Genomic DNA, 27,263 nt, shown 5'->3' on the forward strand with positions numbered 1-27,263 from the left:
AGCGCGAGAGAGAGAGAGTGACAGACTCTTGGATACTGAATCCCACTCACATCCTACAAGTTGAGGAAAAACAACTGAACAAAACTCTACTCAAAGTTTTTTTTTTAAACGTATATTTTACCGCTTTCTTCTTCGGCTCGAGAGGAACTTTTGTCGTGAACTTGGGGGGAAAAGGTGAGTGATGCGCCGCACACTTCAAAGCCTGCATGCAAACACCATTCATGAACCTCAAGTGCATCAACAAACAGACATAATGTGGGATTTGCTCAGTGAAAGCCATACAGTTGCTTGCTAGGTGTTTTGTAGGTTGTGGCCGCAGTAAAAAACCGTTAAATTCGAATTGAAAATACTAATAATAAATTGGTGGACCACATTACCAGATGAGTTGAACGTTTGTGTAACTGGTCATCACTTAGGTGTCATAATAGTTTATTCATATTAAGTCCAGGACAATATATTTTTGAGTCAAAAGGTTGCTCATACAGCAGTCTTGGTTTCTGTTTTCAACCCTGACTTATTGCTAGAGTTAAAGTTGACTGGTTTCCTGCGTTGAGGAAAGTAAGTAACTCTTTCCTTTCCATTACGGATTGTATTTTCCTGGCAGAACTTGGCGTTCATCATTTCCAATGGGAAGGGAGAGGGAGGCAAACAAGCTAACATGAGCCCATAAACTGGGAAGCCTGAGAGAGAAAGTATGTGTGTGTGTGTGTGTGTGTGTGTGTGTGTGTGTGTGTGTGTGTGTGTGTGTATACTGCCTGTGTCATCCAATTACCTCTTCACACAAGTCTGTGTGTGTGAAAGAAAGAGAGAGAGAGAGAGGGAGGAAGGGAGGGAGAGACTTGAAAAGGTTTTCTCAAAACACAAACCCTCATTTTGAGCTAATGAAGAGCTGGAAGAAAAGCTCTGTGGGTGTGTTGCCAACGAGCCGAGGAGCTCCAGGATGTCAGTATCTATCAGCAGCACATTAAGTCTTGGGAGGGTGTGTGGGTGTGTGTGTGTGTGTGTGTGTGTGTGTGTGTGTGTGTGTGTGTGTGTGTATCCGTTAACCACAGAGGAGAGGTGGAGGTGGAGGGAAAGACCTTGTTTTTGCTGCTGGGTGAATTGAGCTGGTTTAGGCCTGTTGTTGGTTTAAATAGAAAACATCAGCTGATGTGATGGGGAAGGGGTGTATGTACGTGTGTGTGTGTGTGTGTGTGTGTGTATCTGATAAAAAGTCCCGGATTTGTAAAGAGCAGTGACTGTACATGGGTACCTTGACACATTTTCAGTCAGGATGTGGCTGGCTGTAAAAAGTCGAGGTTTTTTTCAACTTCAGAAGTGAACGCAGCTAAACTGAGGTTAGGAAGTGTTCAGTGTGACACAGCCAGTCACATATGAAAGAATGAACAGATGGATTGATAGACTGAACTAGGTTGTTATCCACAAGTCATTCCCCAGTTTGTCACAGCATGTTTTGGCTTGTTGGGGGATGCGCAGAGCCTGATAAGACCTTCTGTCAGTAAGTTCCAGGCCTTTTGTATCCATAGTACAAGCTCAACTGGATCTAGGCTTGCATTGACATTTACATTTCAGGCATTTAGCTGACACTTTAATCCAGAGCGCCTGATTGTGAGTGAAGCAGTAGCTTAGTAGTGAAGCTTACATCCACGTGAACACACAAACACTGTTGCAGTTGGGGATGCAGCTTGCATTTCTGGGTCCATTTTGTTGTTTGGTGGTGTGTTTTTCTTCTTCCCGCGGATAAACTGGCCAATCGTAGACGACGTGATGTCACATGGAGATATTTCCAGTGCAGTTACAAAGGAGTTTGATCGCAGAAAATGTTCCAGCGATCAAAAACATCAACGCTAAACGTCAGGTTTTGGTGTCAGTCCCTCAGAATCAAAGAGCGAGGGCTTCTTTCTAGAACCAATTTTGCACCAAGAGACGTTCAACAATCATACAGGGTATGATTATGTATCCTCTCGTAGAAGAGGAGAGAGACCAATTTCTCCACCGACTGTAGCCTCAATAGACCAGAATGCAGTGCAGCCGCAGGAGAGGTTGTGCCTTGAGTAAGGGGTTGAGAGATATGCCTCAATAGGGCTTTTCACATAGCACATTCTTAGTTATCTTAACCCTGGGCTAACAGTTGGCCCAGGGCTGGCTTAACCCCTGTTCACACACAGACATTTAACCCACGGCTAACTCTTAGCCTAGGGCCAACGATTCACACAGCATTCTTGTTAGCCCAGGGCTTGCATGTCTGAATAATCTACAGTATATGGTAATAAAAACACTTGAGCCTAGGAATGCCATGCATCGTTGCTTAGCAACGTTGTAAAGGAGAAGTTTGATTTGATTGAACACAAAAGTGTTCTAACCCTGTTGACACAGCCAACAGATAACCCTGATTTTAAACAATTTCCTGTGGAGAACCCTGAAAAGTCGGGGTTAACCCTGCTCCGGAGCAGGGTTATTGGAATTTGCCTATGTGAATCGTTTCTTAGCCCTGGGCTAAGCACTGTGTGAAAACCACTAATGTTCAAACTAGTTATATTTATAGACCCATACACCCATCTTTGATTGAAAGCACGCAAGTTCACGCAAATTTACAAAAACCAAAGAGCCCAGACATTTTATGTAAAAATTGTTTCTATGTCCTTAAAGTGACTGTATGCAATACTTAGTCCAGGTCATAATATGCACTGCAGTTTGCCATCAGTTGATTTTGTTATGCTAGGCTTTCCTAGGCTTTTCCATGACCCTGCAGATGCTCAGGCGAGGCTGCGGCATCATAACAAAGCCAGCGGCGTCGAATGCCAATTTCAACACAATAATTTGTGCTTGCAAAAGCGCTACCTTTTTATATGTGTGCACTCACCCTAAATGCTTGTTTTCAAACCACCTACATCACACTAATTATGCTGTTGTGCCGTATTTAAGATTGTCAAGAAGGCTAATTGCACTATTGCGGTGGCTCCACTTGATGTTGTGGTTCACAGCACAGTGGAAGAGAAGACTAGGGCCATCATGCAGAATTGTATGCATTTAGGGCTGAATGATATGGTTGAAATCAATATCACGATAATCATAAGTATATATCGATATATATCACGGTATAGCTTAAGTATGCAAAACCATGTTAAATAGTCAAACTGCTGTTCATGACATTGAACTGCATGGTAATGTCAGGTGTGATGTCAAACAAAACACTAAAATACCTCAATACGATTCCATTGAAAGAAACGATAATATTGAATTATTATTATATTGCATTATCATCGTTATTACATGTGATGTTGACCGCTGCTATTGATTAATTTGTGTCTGTTATGTCAGATGTGTGTTGCACAACCTAAATTCCCTTGGGATTAATGCAGTACCTACCTTTCTACACTCTCACCATGGTTTTATGGCCATGCGTTTTACAGCCGTGGCGTCGGGAGGTAGAGCTTGTTTTGAAGGCCTTACATGCTGTTGTGCAATATGATCTGCTGTAATCGTCCCTGGTGAACGCTGATGGAGGCAATAAGGCAATGATAATGGAAGAGGGAGAGAGAGAGGGAGGGGAGGAGAAGCTGATGCTGAGAGAGGCATGGATGGTCGGAGTGTAAGACTGGGAGAGGCGATGGATAAATGGACGGTGCTTAGATGGAGAGAATAATTAGACGTGGATGAGAGGAACGAGGGCGACGGAGAGAATGGGAGGCAAGGGGAGACGAGAGGTGCTAGAGTGATGGAGAGCGATTTAATTGGAAAAAGTGAAGGAGGAGAAGGTAGACAAATCAAAGGAGAGATGGACTGATGTGGAGGACGAGCGAGGGAGGAGACAACGAAAGAGGGAGTGGACAGGAGTTTGTTGCTTTATTGAAAATATTTCGGGAACAGAGGAATATTCTTTACTTATTCTTAGTCTTGGCACTATCTTTAGGTTTGTGACAGGGGAAATTCCCACCTATTGTACTGTTGCACTTACTGTAAGTTGCCCTAGATAAGGCCGAAACAATAACAAACCCGAACACAAAGAGCAAAGGAAAGGTGTCACTGGTCCATGGTAGCAAAGAAAGAAAGTCAATGGCAGTTGGTTGGAGAGAGAGAAGACAGGTAGCGAAAGGAGAGATGGAGCAGAGAGATAAAACAGGAGAGAAAGGAGGGAGTTATGTTGTCGTGACCTGTCCCCATCCATTCTCCTCCCTACTCTGTGTGTGTGTGCATACATAATGTGTGTTTATGTGCATGCTTGTGTGTGTGTGTGTGTGTGTGCGCTACCTAGCTGATGTGTAGCTAGTTTGTCCAAGGGGCAAATTCCACCTTCACTACTGAAATATGACTGGAATGACCCCCAGAGGCGTTATCTGTGCTTATCACCAGATCACTCAAGGTTATACTTAGGGAAGTATGTGTGTGTGAGGGATAACCAGACAAGGTCACACTATCTTGAACCGGTACTTGAAAACAATAACCAGTGACATTTTCATGTAAATAAATGGCCATTTTGCATCTAAAAAAAAAAGGTTCAGCGCTCTTTTATTGTCTTGTGTTTGCTTCTGTCAGAGAGATAAATGAATGAGTGTGTGAGTGAGCTGGTGCTGGCCATACGGTACGTTTGTCCTACATACATAATGACTGAGATAGAGACAGGGATAAAGAGAGACAGTGATAGGGAGGGAGAGAGGCGTGTGCATGCATGCATGTATTACAGCAGCACAAATTAGGCCTACTTGTTGTGCATATCTGCTCATTCCCACTATTGTTGTCCAGTTCGGAAGAGTAAAACCCCCTCCACTTAAAGAAGCACAATCCAGTCTTTCAGTAGGCCAGAGAAAAGAGGACATGAACAGTACTATTAAAGGTGTCGGGTTGCACTTTGGCCAAACAGGCTCAGCTCTTGGGTTATACCTTTCAGTGTGCAGAAGAGGAAGACAAAACATAGATCGGGTTTACCGCGTTTTAGTTTTACTTCTTCTTGACCTGAGTTTTATTTTTGATGGTTCTGAAGAGAAAACAAACTAAATACTCTTTGTGTCTATCTCAGACCGTTTCTGTTTCGTCTTTGTTTTTAGATCCCAAGACCAAGTAAAGTGAATTTTTGTCCCCTGCATCTTTTCATTTGATCTAACTGACCTGTCGCCGGTTTATAGGCGTACTGCAGCATTAATAAAGACTTTTTAAAAGAATTCAAAAGAACATTTAAACCTATTCTGTCCCAACTTGTTCCAGTCTTACACTTGAACGCCTCAACACAATGCTTCAACACTTTTACTAAGGTAGAAGTTTGTATTTAAGACTTTTACGAATTTTATCAGGTTATTATTATCAGGTGGGTGCTACACATCGGTGGTGGATGAGTTGAGACCCCCCCCCCCCCCGCCCCCCCCCATCATATGTGAAGCGCTTTGAGTACCTAGAAAAGCGCTATATAAATGTAATCAATTATTATTATTATTATTATTATTTATAGGTGAAAAGCTCTATTGCAAAACGCATTGCAAAATCATTAAGTTTAGCATTCAATATCTGTCAAACAGTCTGTAAATGTGTAGATAACCTACAGTAAGAACTTGGGTGAACTACTATCCTTTAAAGACACCATAATTACAGGCTCAAGACGGTAAGGCTGAGATCCTTTTGGTTTTGTGCTGGTTTATTATTGGGTTTAATGTTGCGTGCCATAGTAGGCGCCACATTTTTCAATTGTGGAGCAAAACTCCTCACTTGTAGCCCTGAGGTTTAATACCATTAGAGGTGTTGTATTACACTGTGGGGAAGGAGGTAGTGCTCTGTACAGCAGGGTGTAAACATATGGTCATGGTGTAAATGAGATGTGAACATGGTGACAGTGCTTCTGATAGTAGCCTGCAAGACAGGACAGGACAGGACACACACAAGATCGGGTTTCAGTGTTTATACTTGGATCATGTGGGGATCGCTGTATTTGTGGGCCGTCATGTCTGTCTGTCTGCTGCAGGTGAAGAAATACACAAATCCTGCGCAAAAGTAGGAATACTCTGATGGAATTGTGCTCTGAAAATACATTCAAATTCTGTTAAAAAATACACCGTTAAAAAGGAGGTGTCATTTTCAACCTGGAGCAACTTGCGTGTTAGGTTTCGAAATGTTTTAAAGCTGCAGAAGGGGAGATTTTTATGCAAAGATACACCCAAATAGCAAAGTGGGGCCGTCCCATCAGACCGTGTAATTTGCTCCAATTAAATCCTGCTGCGTGGAAGTAACAGGAAGTAATGAATCCAAATTTGAGTGCAAAATACAAATATTGAAAAGGTAGATCTTTTTCTCTCTCTCGACTCTTTGGTTTCCTTTGCGTCACAGACTGGCAAGGTTGGTAAACATGAGCGAGCGGTGTGCAGTTTGCTGATGACACCTCACCGTATTTCTGGGTGCTGAAGTTTTTACACCGTTTTCAGACAGTTACTTCTCTGCCATTTGGAGCCGGCAAAGTGTGAAGTTGCCCGGTGCAGATTGAACAACAACATATGTCGACTTAGTCTGAGTTGTTGCTGGCGTATCTTGTGTCACAATAATGTACGCTTGTTCCAAATTAGATGTATCAATCTAGGATGGGTTGTTGTTAGATGTATTAAAAGGAATAGTACATGTTCAATATGATGTCTTTGTTGAGATGGAAGGGTGGACATTGAACTCAACCTGTGGAGAGAGTGAGTGAGAAACTGCCCTAAAACTCCTAAAAGAGGCAGATTTAATGTCTTCTGTTCTCCTGTTGTCCTTTTTCTCTCTCTAGTTTGATCACTTTTTGTTTTGGCTGGAAGTCTATCTGTCTTTCCATCTCACCCTGGTCTGTCTTTCTCTTTCACTATCTGCCACACTGTCACCTACTTTTTCAGTCTTCACATCTGATCTCTCTGGCAAAGAAAACACATTTCTGTCTGAATCTCACCAATAGGGCACCAGATACCCCAGGGTCCTGGTCCTCATTTCAATAGACTTGTAACAATTTGGCAGTGGTGTGGCACCATGACCAGTAAGTGACAGGTCACTCTGTCTTCGGCATGAAACCCCAACACGGCGGGGATAGGGAAGTTTCACAACCCACACTGTCTCAAACATTTATAGGAAAAGAGGATAAACAAATAATTAAGATTCTTTCTGTGTTGCCTGTCAGTTTGCAACACATTTTGAAGTTGCATCCAATAGGGTCAGAGTGCCATTCTGATGAGGGGAATTGCAACGTGAGCTCCTATGCTGCCATAGAATATAAATAAGGAACCTGGCTGATGTTTGCGTCAATGATACTGAAGTTCTTATTCTCCCTTTTAACATGCTTCTGGATGATTTTCACCAAGTACCTCTTTCAGAATTGTCTTTTAACTAACAGGTTGTAGTTCCCATTTTTTGTGGTCAGATTACATGTATTACTCCCATCATCCCAGTGAGCATGCACAGGGTCACCCTGCCCCAGGCCTGACAAGAGTCCATTCAGTGATGAGGCACAGATTTCACAACCCATCACCACTGTAGAAAGAGGTTACAGTGACACACAGACACTTGCGGGTCACATGAAGGTTTTGGGTCAACTTGTTACATTTGGAGTTATCACATATCTTTCAGTGAGAGTTATGATCACTAATCTGCACTGATTTCCTTACACTCATAGACTCACCAAACTGGTCATTCTCCAGACATTAGCTGTGCCTTGATGTCCTGTCCATGAATGAAAACATCTTTACAGTGCAAAAAATGGCAGGTCCCAGCCCATGCAGGCTTCAATTAGCAATACCAACATCTTGTCTCATTGTAGACCAACAATGCTGAGGAGGAGAGAGGAGCCGTTGTCATTTTTAGCCAGTGAGCTGGGTCCGGTGCCAGATGGGACGCTCTGTTGTTGATACTGCTGCAACAAACACCCCATTGATTCTCAACAGAGGGGATCTCTCTCTCTCTCTGATGTGTTTTCCTTCTTTTCATCTCTCTCTCTGTCTTAACTCTGTGTCTCTCGCTCTCTGTTGCCCTCTCCATTGATGTTTTCTGTCTTGCCCTTTTCCCCTCAGAACACCATGTTTTTGGCAGCATCAACTCTTCTCGCTATACAAAACAGCCTGTTGTGTTTTTCACTTGTTGGTGTCGCTGATCTGTATCTGTGAAGCCACTGCAGAATGGGTCTTTGGATTCTGAATGGCTCCCAGAGGCTCTAAAGTAATCTCACTTTCCTCCGGTCAATGGCATTGCAAGCAACTTGAGACACATTAAGTCTCTTTGGTCTGAGACATTGTATCCTTGGATTCAAATGTCCAACAACGCTAAAGTAAATTCTATTCCCTCTTCTGCATTTTGGTGTGACTTCTGGCTCAGTCACCTTAGTTCAGTAGCCTACCAAGTGGCTAAAGAATCAATTATTCCACTCCTTTCTTAGATTTGTTCATCTGAGTATGGATTCTAAATGCCTGTACTCTAGCTCTGTAATTGCCTTAAAGGAAAAATCCACTCTAAAACACTAACACTGTTAAAAACAGCTATTGGAGATGCACCTTGCATTTCTGTTGTTTGTGGTTTGGTTGTGTATTTTTCTTAGTAGTGCGATTAACTGGTGGATAACTTGATGTGACATCACATCATGATTTCCAGCACAGCTACAATGGATTGTAATCAGAGAAAATTCTTCAACTGTCTAAAACATCAACAGTAAACGTCAGGTTTTGGTGTCAGTCCCTCAGAATCAAAGATCAAAGGCTTCTTTCTAGACTCATCGTTTTGCACCTATGCTCAACAATCATACAGGGAGAAATCCATAGTGAGACCAATTTCTCCACTGACAGTAGCCTCAATAGACCAGAATGCAATGCAGCCACAAGACATGATGTGTTTTGAGTAGTTTAAGACTGCAACTCTCACTTGTTCTCTCACTTGTCGCTCTGCTGTCGCCACTGCTGTCTCCACCTACACGTATAACACATAGCTGAACCGATCAGACACGTTCTCTGGGCTCGTCGAAAGGCATTCTGGGAAATGTAGGAAATTATTAACTGAAGGAGAAGTGGAGAAGGCGGGATAAGGGGAAGTGGGTACACAGTGTAAGAGTATCTGAGGGTGAAATTTTCCTTTAATTTTCAATCTTCTTCCAACATCATGCTGGTCTTATTAACATGATGATGTTTTGCTCCAGGTCGGCTCCTGTCTCTTGTTGGTCTAATGATCTGCGTCTTTAGTGCTGTAATGGCTCTGCAATGGTCCAGCACAGCCGCAGTTTCCTCTGTCTAATGCAGTGTAACATTATGATGGAAACAATCCTGTAAAGCAGTGGCTGTCAACCTTTTTGGTACTGAGACACAGAGCCTTATATTATCATAGCAGAGGGCTAGCTTGCACAATGAGTTGCATGAAATTTCCCAAATTGCATTAAGCTTGAATTTCCTCCTTTTTAAACTGGATTTATGGAACCAAATGCAGTCATTTTGCTTGACATTGACATTCACGACAAGTGAAGCAAAGCACCCTCCTCAGGATGCATTCAAATTATCTGGTATCTGTCCTTGTAACTTTTTATTGGACGTCACAAGCAAATGTTTCTGAGGAAAGTTAGGGGACAGTTGCAAAAGAAGGATTTTTGTTTTGCTTTGTTTTTTAATATCACAACTTTTGTACACTCTTAGAAAGAATGTGTCATATTTAACACACTTTTGTGTATTGTTTGTGTGTAGATTGGGACAGCACACATTTGTGTTTCTTTTCTACAAAACATATGTTCATAACGAATGTGTACGAAAAACATTTAACAGTGTATGCCGAGAAACAAAAGCCTTCCAGTATCCACAGACCCCCTGAGGATTGTAACCAAAGATTGAGTTTTAAGAGAGCACCAAAACAACTAAATCATAGTTAAAGCATTTCCGCTCTCCAATGATTGGACAGGATGAGACCTGGCTACTTCCTGCTTTCTGCTGCATCCAGTAAATAGTAATCATCCCCCCTGGTCATGACAACCTGAGGAGAGGACCAAAGGATGACATAGGAGAGAAGGGGAGGAAAGATGCATTTGTTATTGCTAATGGTATAATAGTCGAACAATATCATACATATTTAAGACATAAAAAGCTGGTTGAAGGCCATAGATGCATACAGAGTGTGTGTGATCCTGTGCATGTGTGTGTTTGTGTGTCTTGACATCATTGTAATAAGAGGATGGGCGGAGGAGGAGAGAGAGATTGTCTATGTGCCTCCGTTTTATTCTTTCGCTTTGTTTCAAGTCGGCTGAAAGGAGTTTCCATTCATTCAAAGGTAAATAAAAAAAAAGAGGTAAATATAGTTTGATCAAAGGCTGTGACTCCTCACTCCCGTATGAATAAATTATCTATTCAAGTGCACTTTGATTTACATGTATGAAGTGAATCATTCTCATCCGTAGAATTACAACAGATAGACTGGGCACTTACTGGTGGATCATGGTCACCTCTGTCGTAGAAGTATGGATAATTCAGCGACTTTAGTGCTAGATTTAGCGACTTTTCAGCACCCCCATTTTGAATTTCAATATATCGTCCCATCCCTACTTGCTTGTCTGTTGCAAAGAGGTCTGAGGATCTGACAGTGCTTCCCATACACAAGAGCTGGGGGGGGGGGGGGGGGCTGTAGCAAATATCTGAATATGCAAATTAGCGTCTGACATCATCTGACGCCTTCTAGCGACTTTTTTGGCAGCCGACAGCTACTTAAATCCTCATTTATTTTACATATCAGATATTTGAAGGGGCATTCGTATGACGGGAGACATCACACTGACGCACACTGGAGGGTGAGTCATCAAAGTGTAAGATCGTCTCTTACTGTCATGCACTCAGCCAGTTAGCCCTCCCCCGACAACACATTTGCACATGCACACACACACACACACACACACACACACAGATACACGCCCACACTGACTTTTAAGCACACGGACAGCTCATATAATAGCTTCTCTGTGTTTCAGGTTAAGGCTCTCTGCTTTCAAATGACGAACACATATACTGCCTCTATTGTCAGTGTGTAAATATGAAAAGGAAGCAGCTTTTCTCAACACACACACTCCCTCTCTCTCTCATTGCTTTCCCACTTGCGCACTCTCTCTCTTTCTCCCTCTCTTCCTGTCTTTCTGTCTTTGTATTGTATCTCTCCCTCTCTCTCTCTCCAGCCTCTAGCCTTGACTCTACCAATCCCCTCCACCTACTCATATTTTCGACTGCTCAACGATGGACCGACCATACGCCGAACGCTTAAAGGCTTCGTTCTCGAGCCAAAAAAGCAAATGATTATTATTACAGTATTTTGCATCATAATATATACTCTCTTCGCTTGACGTTTGTTGGATCTCTGCTATATTTATGCAGCTCACTTGTCTTGATTAGAGGCCACCGTAGCTCAAGGGGACAGAAGGACATTTTTGGTGTTCAGTATGGTCACTGGTGGGAAATCTTTTCAGCGCACAGAATCAAAACCTAAGAGCGAAATACAAAAATGTCTCCTAAACAGCGAGTGAGCTCTCCGTCCAGAGAAAGATAGAAGTATAGAAGTCTTCAAAATCCAAAGAGGTACCTCCCAAAGTTGCTTAAATGCAGCTTTAAGGGGGGCGAAAGGGGAAATTTATTTCACCTGGAGTTTGTTTCACCTAACCTTTTAAACAGTAAACCCCTTGCATCCTGTGTTTCCCCCTTAATTTCCCCTTAAGTAGCTTCAAAGTTAGAATTTTTTTTTCCATACTGTACGACAATGTCACATCCATATTCTTCATTGAAGCTACAACACGCTTATACTGAGTGAAATACTCAAACCCAAGATACCATTTATTTATAGCTGCACCATTACATCAAATGGAACAAAATCTACATGTCTTGTGCATCTTTTTCTACACATTTCTCTGTAATTCAGCATATGTGGTATCTTTGGAAACCTCGGGATCTCGACTAGAATTCAAAATAAAGTTCTGCAGGTTTGAACGAAGCTGGGGCTGGAAGGGCGGAGGGAGAGGGGAAGCCAGAGAAGGGAACGTTTTGTCTTCTATCACCTGAAAGAAAGGTCGTCGTCCCCGCAGTAGCGACTCTCCCACGCTGACTGCAGCCCGGGACAAAGAGCCTCCTCCGACCCTCTCATTACGCGAGACTCCTCTAGATCGAGAGAAGAGGCGGGAGATAAAGGGACGGAGAGCGGGTGGATAAAGAGATGAAGCGAGAAAAGACGGGGACGCCGCCGATCGTGTTAGGAGTTTCGGTCCCTCGCGCGGTCACCCTGTTCTGTTCCCGCTGTCCTTTTTGTCACAACTTTAGTGTCATCTTCTGTGTGTTTTGAACTACACACTAACGGCTACTCTGTGGGTGTGGGTGTGGGTGTTTGCATGCGTGCTTCACCTTAACCACCTCAGCAGACTAGGATAGCCTCTTCAGCAACATTTATTGACATTTAACAGTGAGGGCCATATAACTCTGAGCTCAGATTGACAGTGAATGGATAACAGACCCGGGTCAAATAGTATTCTCAAATACACTGAATGTACCAAATATTAGGAATGCTGACACTTTTCATGAAGCACACTGATGAGGTAAATCCAGGTAAAAGCCATTATCCCTTATTGATTTCCCTTATTAAATCTACACCAATCACAAAGGAGGAGATGGAGATAAAGAGAAGCAGAGAGTTAGAGAAGGATTTTGAAGCTTTGAGACAACTCGGATGTGGATTGTGCAAAAGGGCAAAAGCTCAATATCAGGAAGATGTCATATTATGTAAGTCATAGTTTTAACCTGCTTGGAGTACCAGATGGGTGGGCACAATTATGTAGCGCTATTGTGATTTGCAACTTTTTTTTTTTACACTATCTCAATTGTCCTGATGCACTCAACCCTACCCATCTTCGGGATTATCTTCACGGGAATCGTGCCACAGACAGACACTGTCACTGGAGGGCAGGAAATTACACCAAGTTCAATTTATTTAAAGTGCATTATCACAAGTCCCAACGCACTTTACCAAAGATACATTTAAAAGAGCAGTAAAACAGCTTGTATCACATATAATATCATATCATATGAGATAGTGTAAAACAAGGGGAGAAAGATAAATTTAGATAGGACAGTAAAAACAGCTCATATCACATTGAATATGATATAATGTCATATAAACTGGGGCTGAACAATTAATCGAAATTTTATCGAAATCGCAATATGGCCTACTGCAATTTTCAAATCGCAGGAGGCGCAATATTTGTTAAAGGTGAAATGTGTCAAAAAAGCATTTTAAATGAAATATTGTGGTGCTGCAGAGATGTCCTGGCCTACACATCATATTCCACAGACTTAAGAAAACATCTTTGTTTGGTACAGATCCCCGCAAAAATCACACCATAATCATTTTAATATATTTTTCAATTAAAATGAGAATAATGATGTAAAAATTATCATTCCCTCTAATATCGCAAATCATAACGCAATTGCAATATCAGTCAGAATAATCGCAATTAGATATTTTTTCGAAATCGTTCAGCCCTAATATAAACAAGAATGAAACAATACAAAGGAAATAAAACAGTACATAAGGAAGAAGAATGTTACATGATGTTGGATATCGGACCAGCTAGAGTATTTAGGTTACACAATAGAATTTAGAGAGTGTGTTTTAAGTTTTGCCTTAAAAACAGAAACTAGCTTGTAACCAGTCATGGTCTTGAGGTTCTTTTCTACCAATTTTTGAAATTGTGAAAAAGGGAAAGTTTTATGTAAATTTTGGAATCCACCCGCCACTGTGGCTGATTGGCAAAAAGGTTTTTCAGCCCTGTACAGAATAATAATAATAATAAAAAAAACCACTTAAAAGTTGCGTAGGTGCTGGAAACATGATGATGATGATGTCACTCAACAGCTAGCTATAGGTGTTACAGTGGCTGGTTGAAATTTACCCAACATCTACAAAAGTTAATTTACAAAATGCTACATATTCATTTTGGGTAGAAAACATTAACTTAAGTAAACTATTCAATATATGTGTAATCATTTTGTCAACCAAGGACTTAATTTGCCTTCTGTCCTTTACTTTACTTCTCAACCTTTTTCATATCAGGGACCCCTAATTTAGTCCACATTAGGGCCACAAACCCCCATTTAATACAATTTTGTCTCTCGGACCCAAATCTGAGAATATTTTTGGATTTTGCCCAGAATTCCATGACTATCTGTATTATAGGCAGAGAGATAACAGTGAAACTATGATCAAAATAGTCATTCTTCTACATTCTCCAATTGTGTTAACTTCAAATTTCACAAATCATCAATTTGCTGGAGACCCCTGGAACCCCCTCAAGGACCCCTGGTGGTCCCCGGACCCCATGTTGAGAACCACTGCTTTAGAAAGCACTCCTCACTGCAACTCAAATCTATCATTCTCTCTGCATCTGCCCACTCTTGTTTTTCTTCCTCTCCCATTCTGTCTCTATTCATCTCACTTCTCACTCCCTCTGTCGTTGGCCTTCTCTCCCCATGTCTCTCTCTCTCTCTCTCTCTCTCTCTCTCTCTCTCTCTCTCTCTCTCTCTCTCTCTCTCTCTCTCTCTCTCTCTCTCGCTTTCTCCAGCACTAACCCCCTCATCAGGATGGGAGGTGAAAGGACTTCCTGCCACACACAGAACCACATTCAACAGTTGCAATGAGTGTGTGTGTGTGTGTGCATATACGTGTGCTCCTTCCTTTGCCTTCACCCACTGTCTCTCTGCCTGGGTCTTTTGTCATTTCTTTGCTGTTTGGTATGAAATATGTATTTGTGTGTATGCGCTGTAACCCTCCCATTATTTTGATGATGTCAGGTCAGATGAGTGTGTGTTAAAAGGCCGGGATCACACTCAATCTGTAATGTATTTCTGCTTCTGCCAACTATGTATAGAGATCCACATATCCCAAACTAACTCATTCTAACTACCCAGTTCTTCTTCTTCTGTTTATTCCAAACAAAATGTAAAACGCATCGCTTCCCGTGCGGTAGAGGATTTTTATAACAGCAAATGGAAATAGGTTGAATCACTATTGTGTTAGATCAATAAGCGATATAAAGTAGAGAAACAGACATTTAATTATATGAAAATGTCACTGATTAGTGGAGTTGTTGTTGTTGTTTTGTTCCTGTGTGAATGCAGCTTTAGATGAATGGGCCCGGTCTGGGAGTGGGTGCCAGACTGAAACACTACACCACTAAATGGAGTCTGGATGCTTTCATGAAATGCATCAGAGGAGAGGCTGGATGTAGCTAGCATCATACAGTACAATACCCCAGCACATGATCTGTTTGTTCTCAGCAAAGCCGTGTGTGTGTGGGTGTGTGAGCAAACGTATGCATGTATGTTTGTGTGTGTGATTAAATGTGTGTGTGTGTGTGTGCGTGTCGTGTCCCATCGGGCTGGTATTTGCTGTATCAGCAGGGTCTCTGGGTAGCGTGGTGGTCAGAGAGCACTAGAATGGAAAATTCCATAGGACACTAGAGGACCGGCCTTGCTCTGTGTGTGTGTGTGTGTGTGTGTGTGTGAGAGAGAGATAGAGAGAGAGAGCGATAGAGAGTCAAATCCATGTTTATATAGAACGCATCCACCTTTATAATAGACACTGTTACAGCTAGTACAATAGGTGCTGATACACGATACATTACAGGCGGTCAGACAGGTTGGTCCTGGACTTCATAACAAAAATACTTTTTATGATACAAGTAATAGTAGTTATCTGTCATTTCTGGCGTGTGTGTGTGTGTGGGTGGGGAGGTATGGGTGTGAACGGGTATTTTTTATATATATATATATTTTTTTTTTTATTAATTGTGGATATATGGTGTTTCCTTTCTTTGCTCTGTGGGTTTTTATGCACAATGTTTAATTAAAGAACAATTAAAGACTCTCTCTCTCTCTCTCTCTCTCTCTCTCTCTCTCTCTCTCTCTCTCTCTCTCTCTCTCTCTCTCTCTCTCTCTCTCCCTCTCTCTCTCTCTCCTCTCTCTCTTCCCTACCTCCTACTCTCTCCTCTGCCTTCTGGTAGATTACCAACCACATGCAAACGAATTATCACGAAATCCAGTCATAACAACAGTTTGCGTTTCATGAAGGAAATGTTTTTGTGTGTGTGTGTGTGTGTGTGCGCACACCGGGTGTGTTAGTGTGAAGTTCTGTGGGAAATTCTATAACGTTCCTAGTCACTCATGACTCACACTCATGAAAACAAGGATTTGATCTAACCTACTCTGTCTCTGGTCTGAATGAAATACTGTGATTTTGTAGATTAATAATCCATACACATGATGCATTTTGTTGGATTAGCCTCCACAATAACCCATATTCTTGGTTTGATGTTGAATGTATTTTGTCAGCAAAGTGGCAAAACTCAAAACTAAGTGTGTTAATAAACGAAAGCAAGTATTCCCCTATCAAAGATATTTTATGACTATGCTTCATGTGGTTTAAAGTCATCAAATACAAAAAATGGATGAGATCATTTCTTTGGAAGAAAGGTAGAAAATGCAGTGTTCATTTCTGAAACACTTTGGAGGGGAAAAAAATCATCACCTGAAGTTCATTGTTAAATATTACACTATAAGTTACATGAGTAGACTGACAACAGTAGTACAATTTAGACAACTTTTCCTCTAAAACACAAGCAAGTGTTTAGAATCAATGTTTTTTATCAAGATAAATGAACTGCAGTCTGCACTAGAACCAGAACTGGGAGCAAAACAGACCCGGGACCTTTTTCCAATATCCTCCTTGTATGTTACCCAAGAGGAAAATTAGACAGCAGCTCTAACGTCAACAGAGCAATTGTGGTTTGAAATCCCACTCTATAAGTTTCCTAAACAGCTTAGTGTGTGTGTGTGTGTGTGTGTGTCTGTGCACTTTTTCCTAAACAGATTCAATAAGTGGTTGCAGCTTTCTGTACAATAGCTTTAGGTGGCCTTGACTCCTGAACACACACACACACACACACACACACACACACACACACACACACACACACACACACACACACACACACAGAGTTTATCATCTCCAGCCTTCTCACATTCTCCCTCTCCTTATCTTCAACTCTTTCCACTCCTGCTCTGTTATCTCCATGTTTTCCATTTTACACATCTCAAATGACTCAGCTTTTCTAACTACGGCCTTTTTACATATTATCATAATGCAATATCTATCTAATCATCAGTGCTTCCTTTTCTCTGTGTAAAAACCAAATGGATATTTTGGACATGTATGAACTACTGATTCACATTTACATTCCTCATTTAGATCGGTCTAAACCAAAACTCGAATCCTAATTCTAATTTTCCAAACAGTTTTTTTTTGGCGTTTTTTTTAAAGTGGTAAAGTACTTAAAGGGGCATTAAGCAATCTTTCTATCTATTTAATTTTATCGACCTCTATTGGCGACCACTAGGAATTGCAACAACATCAGTAGAACTAAATTAAAATGGAGCTAATATCACCATTCATTATCAATATATCGGCCCATCCCTAGTGAAAACCCTACTTCCTTACTTATTGCCCCTTTTAGTAAACAAGCAGTAAACAGTGGGACTTCTGCAGTGGCTAAATCTGTACTCGCCCTGTCATGTTTTGCAAGCCTCCCTCATGCATTATCTCTTACTTATCTGCCACTTTTCCGTTTCATTCCTCCCTCTCTCTCCCTCTCTCTCCCTCTCTCTCCCTGCTGCTGTTCTCATCCATCTATTTTCTCTCCACTCCTGCTCCTGTTTTGGTCTCACTGTGTTGTCTTTCCTGTTTTATTCAAGTGACAGATTTTCAACAGGATGATCATTTCAGCTGAAAACACTTGCTGATTTTGTGTGTGTGTGTGTGTGTGTGTGTGTGTGTGTGTGTGTGTGTGTGTGTGTTTTAAGTTAAGCTAAACCGCAGCTATTCCGTCCCTGTGACCAAAATTACCTTCATTGCTCATGTCCTTATGCCATTTCCTCTTTCATATGGGCATAAATAAAGAATTCAAATGTGTGCATGTGCTGTGTGTGTGTGTGTGCATCCATGTGTGCAAGCAACATGATTTGACTGCAGCCTCAGTGTTTGTGTCCTTGTGATTTAAGTGTGTGTGTGTGTGTGCATTGACAATGTAAACCCTGCCTCCATCAGTGAGTGTGTCGTCCAGAGATGCTGTGATCAGATTAAGCCTGTGTGTTATTGTGTTAAGACGGTTCACAGTGCAGCTGCTCAATGGCCACCAGTAGAAGACAAGGTTGTACTGGGCAGCTCCCAGTGTGAATGTGTGTAACTGTATGAATGTGAAGCAAGCTGGTGTATAATGATATAATATTTGCTGAGTAAATCTGAGTAAAGCAGTTCTCTCCCAGAACATTAGGAGATAAGAGAGTAAGAGATTAAGAGAGATAGTAGTTGTAGATATCAGGCCTGGTTTTCTCCCTTCAGAGGAAGCCGTTTGCAGCCTTTAATTCTTGCACGGTATGAAAAGCAACTTGCACAGACTTGAGAATTGCCCCCGAGGAAGGTAATCCATCACACTAAACACGAAACCTTAATTTGGTTTTGCGAGAGTTTCTGTTTTATTGCCATTTCATTGCACCCGACTTGAGCGTTTTCATATGCTGTGTTATGTAATATGTTACGCTCTGCCTGTCAATCGCCTGACACCCACAGGAAGAAATGAAGTCTGCCAGGAAAACAAGTCGCCTTACTAAACTTTCACGTCACGTGTCTTTTTATTTAGGGTGTCTTTGTGAGCCTGGAGAGCAGTTCACTTAAAGCTAAGTTTGACACTGTAAAGGCTGTATTTTAAAACCAGTATATGTTAGAAAAAATCTAATTACCTATGGCATGCATTGCAAAATGATTGTGGCAAATGTAAACTAGACATAGACAGTAGAAAGTGGGCTATAACTTAAATTGATACCAGTATTCTCCTTTTGAAATAAATTCTCAATTTAATGCTTTAATCACTCCGTGCAATGATGGGTTTCTTTGCACTTGCTTTTCTTAGATTAACACAGAACAGAGTTAGTAGTTCAGTAGGCAAAACATGTTTTGTTTTTCATCCTATCTGCTTTAGTAAACACTGTTGGACACTTCATGTCCCTTAATGTCCTGGTATCTTTTTCCCTTTAATTAGCTATTGAGTCGGAAACAGGCTGGTTTTGCCAACTTTGCCTCTTTATTTTGCTTTTTAAATTGGCCTTAAGGGAATAGTTCACCCAAAAATGAGGTTTCAACTGGCATGGGGGTGAGAAGATAATGACTGAATTTTCATTTCTGGGTGAACTATTCCTTTAAATTTAGTTCCAGGTAGCATTAAAAGTCTTAAATTCGGCTTTCGGAAACCTGCAGGTTCTTCAGTGTCCAGATGTTGATAAAGGACAGAGAAGCAGGCTTGTAACTGTAAAGTCGGCAGTTTGAATCCCCAGGCCAGTGTGGAAAGCCTGCCCTGCCTTCTCTCTACATCTATGGAAATACTGTCGATTAAGGCTCTTCACCCCCAGCTCCTCCAGTATCGCTGCTCACTGACCTGCTTCTGCTGCCTTTTGTTGCTCTGTTTGCTTTTATTATATTTGTTCAAACATCAACCCAATTCTCTCTCTCTCTCTCTCTCTTTCTCTCTGTTGCTCTCTCTTAATAATATCCCAGTAATGGATGGAGAAGAGATAAATGGAGGTTTTCTATTCTGCCTCTCCCCTAATTGGTTGCTAGTGATGTAATGGCTGATGATGTAAGGCCAGGGCCTAGGTGAATGAGGCGTCTGTTCTCTCTCTCTCTCTCTCTCTCTCTTTCTCTCTCTCTCTGTCTCTCCCTCTCTCTCGGGTCGCCGCGGTGCCCCGGCTGCCCTCTGATTGGTGTTGCCATGGCAATGATGGTTCTGAGAATGTTGCTCGCAGGGGTGGGGTCCAGGGGTGACAGTACTGAAAACAAGTCATGTTCCTAAAGGCCAGTTATGCTCAGCTGATGCTCTCATATCAGTGTGTGTGTGTGTGTGTGTGTGTGTGTGTGTGTGTGTGTGTGTGTGTGCTTGCGATGCATTCAAAGCCTTAACCAAATCTTAACCATAACCTTCTCCTCTCCTCAGGCATTTCGTAAACTCCGCTGTGTTCCCTCCTGAGTCCCCACTTCCTTCACTCCCACCAGTGTTAGCTTCCACCCTTGGGCCCCGCCTCCTCCATCATGTCCTCTCGGGCCACGCCCATCCAGGGGGCGCGACCCGTGACCCCTCCACTGCACTCCGCAGGCTCCCCAGGTTCTCACATTTCCCCACTGTCTTCAGGTAAAAGCTTTTTTTTTTATTTTTTTTTTTTTATTTATATTTTATTAAAGTTTTCAAATTTTTAACACAGTACAGACAAAAACATGAATAACAAACACCAAAAAACTCTTTACAAAAGACCAAGAAAAGAAAATTGTATTAACTAATTAACTTAAATTTATCTTAAATTTATATAAAAGAATTACGGAAGAGGATTAGGGCCACATGTGAAAAATGTATTTGAGTTCTGAGTTTAAAGTCAGAATTCTGACTTTAATGTCAGAATTCTGAGATTAAAGTCAGAATTCTGAGTTTAAAGTCAGAATTCTGAGAATAAAGTCAGAATTCTGAGATTAAAGTCAGAATTCTGACTTTAAACTCAGAACTCAAATACATTTTTCACATGTGGCCCTAATCCTCTTCCGTAAAGAATAAATAAATCCCCCCCCCAAAAAAAAAAAAAAATGTTATGTCTTATGATCAAATGATAGGAGACATTCTATAAGACATACAGTATTATAATTTTGTTTAAAATTCATCACAGCAATGAGCGCTTAGCAACAAAGACATCACCAAAATCCACCAAAGAAGAATCTTGCATATTTCCACGTTAACTCTGCGTCGGTTGCTCTGTTTGGACTTGGATTGTTGGTGGAGTAACAGGGTGTCTTCTCCCACCAGGGGCCCTGCGGCCTCCAGCCTGCAGACACAGAGACCGCTCACCTTCCCCCATGAGAGGCTACCTCATCCCCAGCCCCCTGCCCACACGCAGAAACAGGACCTGCTCAGCGTGAGGACGCACACACACACACACTCATGCAGAACCATATGGGATGAAACTTGCTGATCAGCCTGTTAGCAGTGTCTCTCTGGTAATGGCTAATGGGACCTTTCCATTATTTAGTCGGGTAGTTGTAGCTGAAGAAATAATGGATTGGGTTGGGTTATTGGACGAATACATGGGGATTCAGTCTGTCGCCAGTGTAAAATCTCTTTTGTGTGTGTGTAAATTAACTTGTTCTTTGGCAAGTTCTCACTTATTCTCGTGGGTTTTGTCATGCAAATGCCACCATATTCATCAGTTCTTTTTCTTGACTGCAAGGACTTTTAAGATAATTTAAAATGTAAAAAATTCCCCTCCCTTGTGCATTTAAAAGCTACAAGTCATCACACATACACCGCTATATATGATAATGATTTCTTCTTCATCTTCCAACCCTTTTTGCTTGTCGAGCAAGCAAAGCATTTTTATCTGCTGGCCAAGCAAATAGCTTGTTATATGTTCTGCTAAAGCAGGGTTTAATCAATAACGGGTGGATATGACTGCTGTGATGATACATTTACAGAGTTTGATTCCCTTCATCCCCCCCCTCTTTTCTTTCCTCCCTCCCTCCCTCCCTCCCTCCCTACAGGACAGCTCGTGCGTCGGAGGGTCCGATGTTTACTGGCGTCTGTAAATGTTTTTCCCGCTCCAAAGGGCATGGCTTCATCACACCATCTGACGGGGGCAACGACATCTTCGTCCACATCTCAGAGTAAGGGTGTGTGTGTGTGTGTGTGTGTGTGTGTGTGTGTGTGTGTCTGTGTGTGTGTGTGTAGGGGCCGAAAGCGTGTGCACTGGTAGATGTGTACGTATGTGTTGTTGGGACAGAAGTGTTTGCGTGTAGGTTGATGTGTGTAAGTGTGCCGAGAAAGTCGTGTGTGTGTTCTTCTGAGTATAGGGGGTTGGATGTGTGTAGGTGTGTGTGTTCTTGCACTTGTGTCCTTGTGTGTTCAATGTGTAATATTTACTCAGGAGTAGGCCGAGGCTGTGTTCTTGTTGTTGTTTGAAGGCCCTCTTATCACGCCAAAGTCCATTCAAAAATCGGGCAATTTGTTTTTGCCTTAATTATCGGCAAAAACACACATGGGAAAATATAATTTGTGACTTTATTACTAATAAGTGGGGTGTTCTGGTAAATTCGGCATGTATATAATCCTCCAAACAGCTCGATTTTTACCACCTTTTAAAAATGTAATCACACAACAGGTAGTTTAAGCCAAGCCATCTGATTTATCATTAATGCCAACCAGCCCTTTACTGACTCCTATAGTAAGTAGGCATACCTATGTATACTAGTATGAAGTACACTCTTACACAGTACACACGCCTTGGTAACTGTTGCATAATAGCCATAATACCCTTGAGGGCAACCTTCACTGTGATTATGGGTACTTCAGTGCTGCAGACGGTGCCTTGAATCTGTTGTATAATTACTATAATAGAAACTGCGAGGCATATTGTCAGGGTACTATGGCTGTGACCATGGCACTTTTTACTGTTGCTGCCAATGATGGTGATGTGGAAACTGAAGCTTATTCTACTGCTGCACTCTTAAGTCTAATTCACTTTGGATCATCAGGTCATTTTTTAAACTTCAAAATGTAAATGCAAATATTAATGATTGAGCCGTCTACCTCAATTCTTTATCAACTGGTTGAATATGTGTGTGTGTCGAGAGAAGTGTGTGTGTGTGTGTGTGCTGCTGTGGGCGTAATTGGAGGACGGGTGAAATAGTTGGACAAACAAACGCTTTCCCCTCTTTGAATAAAGAGTCTGTCCTTCTCATTGTCAGTGAGTAGGTGATGTATGTGTGTGTGTGTGTGTGTGTGTGTTAATTCCCTCTACTCCTACACAGAGCCCTGCAACTCTGATGACACAGTGAGGAAAACTGAAGTGGCTCTCTCACTTTCACACACACACACACACACACACACACACACACACACACACACACACACACACACACAGGGATAGCAGTGGCCTCAGGGGTGTGTAGGAGGACAGGAGAATATCTGATGACCTTCGCCAGGTTGCCTTTGTTATTACCCAGCAGCTTAAAACACATTGACGTCAGCAGCGCTCACTCATACATACACACACACACACACACACACACACGGCAAACACAGTGGTACAATGTAAACTGTAAATCAGGATGCAATATAATGGCTCACTCTTTATTTCTGTCTTTCTGTCTTAGAGAGTCTGTTTGTGTCATTCTAGTCACAGTCCCTTTCCTTTCTAACCTGCCAAAAGGAAACTTGCAAATCCGTGTGTGTGTGTGTGTGTGTGTGTGTGTGTGTGTGTGTGTGTGTGTGTGTGTGTGTGTGTGTGTGTGTGTGTGTGTGTGTGTGTGTGTGTGTGTGTGTGTGTGTGTGTGTGTGTGTGTGTGTGTGTGTGTGTGTGTGTGTGTGTAATCAAGGTTGATGGCAATGGAGAAGGAAGCGAGAAAGAAAAGCAGAGAGACTAAGAAAGGACAGAAAGAAGGAAAAAAAAGGGTGGGAAGGAAAGAGAAAGAAAGTGACGGAAAGAAAGGAAGAGTGACGCAAAGGAAAGAAAGTGACGGAAAAAGTGACAGAAATAAGTAAAGAAAGAAGGAAAGGGAGTGATAGAAATAAAGAAAGAATGATAGAGAGTGGCCAAAAGAAAGAAAGCGTGAAAGGCAGCGATGGGAATAAAGAAAGAAAAAGAAAGGGTGACCAAAAGAAAGAAAGAGAAAGTGACTAAAAGAAAGAGAGTGAGCGAAAGAAAGCAACAGAAATCAAGAAAAGGAAGGAAAGAGAAAGAAAGTGATGGAAAGAAAGGAAGAGTGATGCAAAGGAAAGAAAGAAAGTGACGGAAAGAAAGGAAGAGTGATGCAAAGGAAAGAAAGAAAGTGACGGAAAGAAAGGAAGAGTGATGCAAAGGAAAGAAAGAAAGTGATGGAAAGAAAGGAAGAGTGACGCAAAGGAAAGAAAGGAAGAGTGACGCAAAGGAAAGAAAGTGATGGAAAAAGTGACAGAAATAAGTAAAGAAAGAAGGAAAGGGAGTGATAGAAATAAAGAAAGAATGATAGAGTGACAAAGTCACCAAAAGAAAGCAATGGAAAGAGAGTGGCCAAAAGAAAGAAAGCATGAAAGGCAGCGATGGGAATAAAGAAAGAAAAAAAAGAGTGACCAAAAGAAAGAGTGAGAAAGTGACTGAAAGAAAGAGAGTGAGTGAAAGAAAGCAACAGAAATCAAGAAAAGGAAGGAAAGAGAAAGAAAGTGACGGAAAGAAAGGAAGAGTGATGCAAAGGAAAGAAAGAAAGTGACGGAAAGAAAGGAAGAGTGATGCAAAGGAAAGAAAGAAAGTGATGGAAAGAAAGGAAGAGTGATGCAAAGGAAAGAAAGAAAGTGATGGAAAGAAAGGAAGAGTGACGCAAAGGAAAGAAAGGAAGAGTGACGCAAAGGAAAGAAAGTGACAGAAAGAGTGACAGAAATAAGTAAAGAAAGAAGGAAAGGGAGTGATAGAAATAAAGAAAGAATGATAGAGTGACAAAGTGACCAAAAGAAAGCAATGGAAAGAGAGTGGCCAAAAGAAAGAAAGCATGAAAGGCAGCGATGGAAATAAAGAAAGAAAAAGAAAGAGTGACCAAAAGAAAGAAAGAGAGAAAGTGACTAAAAGAAAGAGAGTGAGTGAAAGAAAGCAACAGAAATCAAGAAAAGGAAGGAAAGAGAAAGAAAGTGACGGAAAGAAAGGAAGAGTGATGAAAAGGAAAGAAAGAAAGTGACGGAAAGAAAGGAAGAGTGATGCAAAGGAAAGAAAGAAAGTGACGGAAAGAAAGGAAGAGTGATGCAAAGGAAAGAAAGAAAGTGACGGAAAGAAAGGAAGAGTGATGCAAAGGAAAGAAAGAAAGTGACGGAAATAAAGGAAGAGTGGCGCAAAGAAAGGAAGAGTGACGCAAAGGAAAGAAAGGAAGAGTGACGCAAAGGAAAGAAAGTGACGGAAAGAGTGACAGAAATAAGTAAAGAAAGAAGGAAAGGGAGTGATAGAAATAAAGAAAGAATGATAGAGTGACAAAGTGACCAAAAGAAAGCAATGGAAAGAGAGTGGCCAAAAGAAAGAAAGCATGAAAGGCAGCGATGGGAATAAAGAAAGAAAAAGAAAGAGTGACCAAAAGAAAGAAAGAGAGAAAGTGACTAAAAGAAAGAGAGTGAGTGAAAGAAAGCAACAGAAATCAAGAAACATTGATGGAAAGAGTGACAGAAAGAAAGACTGAAAGAAAGAAATAAAGGAAGAGAAAAAGAATCACTTCACCCATAAACGGTTCTTGCTGACCTTCTCTTTTCAATCTGTCTACTCTCTCTTCCTCTCTCTCCCTCCCTTTTTCCCTTTGTCCCTCCCTTCCTTCACCTCCTTCCGTCCTCTTTCCCTCCTTTCCCCACTGTTTTTTTTTTTTAAACCTCTTTTCCTCTCTTCTATCCTCTTTCCCTTCCTCTCTCCATTGCTCCCTCTACCCCTAAAATCTACCCTCTTAACCTTTCCTCTTTACCCTCTCCTTCCTCCCTACTCTTCTTTTTTTTTTAACCCATTTTCTCTCCTTTTTTTTCCCCTCCCTCTCCTCCTCCAGCGTGGAGGGCGAGTACGTGCCGGTGGAGGGCGACGAGGTGAGCTACAAGCTGTGCTCCATCCCCCCCAAACTGGAGAAGGTCCAGGCGGTGGAGGTGACCATCACCCACCTCAAGGCCGGGAGCAAGCACGAAACCTGGGCGGGGATCGTCGTCAGCAGCTGAACATCGCCACGGAGATCTGGGTGGGGTGGGGGTGGTGATGGAGGGAAAGATGGGATGGAAAGGGAGGGGAAGGGAAAGAGGGAGGGATCCAAGTGAGGAGGTAAGGAGGTGAGGAGATGCAGGAATGGAAGGGGCGAGTTGGACGTAGGACGAGGGAGGAATTGCGCGAAGATGGTACAGAGTTCCAGAGAAAAAGGACGAAAAAGGGTGGGGTGATGGAGGGAAAGATGGGATGGGAAGGGAAGGGAAGGGAAAGAGGGAGGGATCCAACTGAGGAGGTAAGGAGGTGAGGAGATGCAGGAATGGAAAGGGCGAGTTGGATGGAGGACGAGGGAGGAATTGCGCGAAGATGGTACAGAGTTCCGAGAAAAGGGACGAAAAGGGTGGAGAGAGGGTGAAGCGATGGAAGTGAGGGATGATTGGATGGAGAGAATGGCAATGAGGGGTTTGGGATGGGGGTCAGTATTGCCACCGTTTTGCCTGTTTTTCAGCTTTGCGACGTTATTATTTCTCGCCGTTTTAACACTCGGAGGCGGCCGGACGTATCGAAGGTTTGGGTTTGCGGAGAATCTCAAAAATACACGGTTGGTTTGGGAATCTGGGCTTTCACCACACTAGTGTGTTATTTCCTGCTTTTTTTTTTTCTGATACTCGGTGGGTCTGTGGAGGGTGAGGGAGAGGTGGAAGGAAGGAGGGATGAAAGCGGAAAGATCCCGCAGTTCACTTGTGTTGAAATGTGGGGCCAATTCCTCTGCGCTTCCTGGGAAATGGGTAGGCCTAAGTATATTTTGGAAAAAGGGTATGGTTGGTTTCAGTGGCAAATTAATAGATTTATCATTACAAAGAAAGAGATGTTTGTCATATAAAGCTTAGATTAGTAGATTTTTTTTTTAGACACCCGGTTGACCTTATTCATACGGCGGCCATTTTGAACACTCAGGCTAGGAAACGCTACCCGGATGATTGGCATTTAAATAAAACTAATGTTACTTCAAGTGAGGACTTCGGCTAGACCTAACAGTTATAAAATTAGCAGCAATCTCAGGAACAACAACCACAACATCTGCTTGAATTGAGCAGGGAAGTTAGCTAGCTAGCTTACTTGTAGGTAAGCTACTAGCTAGCTGCCTAGGCTAGACTCGTAGTTAGCGATAATGGCGCCAAATATATTAAAATGTGAACCAATATCCCTCCTGACCTTTGAGATCCATTTGTTTCTTCAGTTTTTTTCAGTGGGGAATCTGAAATGCTAAATGTTTGCATGATGTGCAGCTTGGCTCACAACAGCAGGACAGAGCTGGGGAGAGTTTCCCACCCAAAGTGTTCAAAATGGCCGCTGTGTGAATAAGGTCAATATAGACATTTGATTGTATGATGTTTGAAATTGCGTCTCTTAATACTTAATCTGACCAGTAAAAATTCGGCTCAGCCACAATTTCTGGTTTCCAGGAAATTCTGGGTATCAAAAGGTTTCTCTTGAATCGTG

General features: G+C 42.0%; 1 protein-coding gene across 1 annotated transcript; it reads left to right on the plus strand.

Annotated features, from left to right (window-relative positions):
* On the plus strand, positions 1 to 25,821 carry carhsp1 (calcium regulated heat stable protein 1). The gene is made up of 5 exons (XM_071534781.1): positions 1 to 174; positions 20,027 to 20,221; positions 20,882 to 20,990; positions 21,613 to 21,735; positions 25,615 to 25,821. Exons 2-5 carry the CDS (start codon positions 20,122 to 20,124, stop codon positions 25,775 to 25,777), a joined length of 495 nt encoding a protein of 164 aa, XP_071390882.1. The 5' UTR covers positions 1 to 174; positions 20,027 to 20,121; the 3' UTR covers positions 25,778 to 25,821.
* Positions 25,822 to 27,263: the final 1,442 nt, after the last annotated feature.

Source organism: Centroberyx affinis, unplaced genomic scaffold (assembly GCF_046629955.1).
Source record: "Centroberyx affinis isolate AG114_WGS23_722 - 3 ecotype Tasmania unplaced genomic scaffold, CSIRO-AGI_Caff_v1 ptg002622l_1, whole genome shotgun sequence".
Classification (NCBI taxonomy): domain Eukaryota; kingdom Metazoa; phylum Chordata; class Actinopteri; order Beryciformes; family Berycidae; genus Centroberyx; species Centroberyx affinis.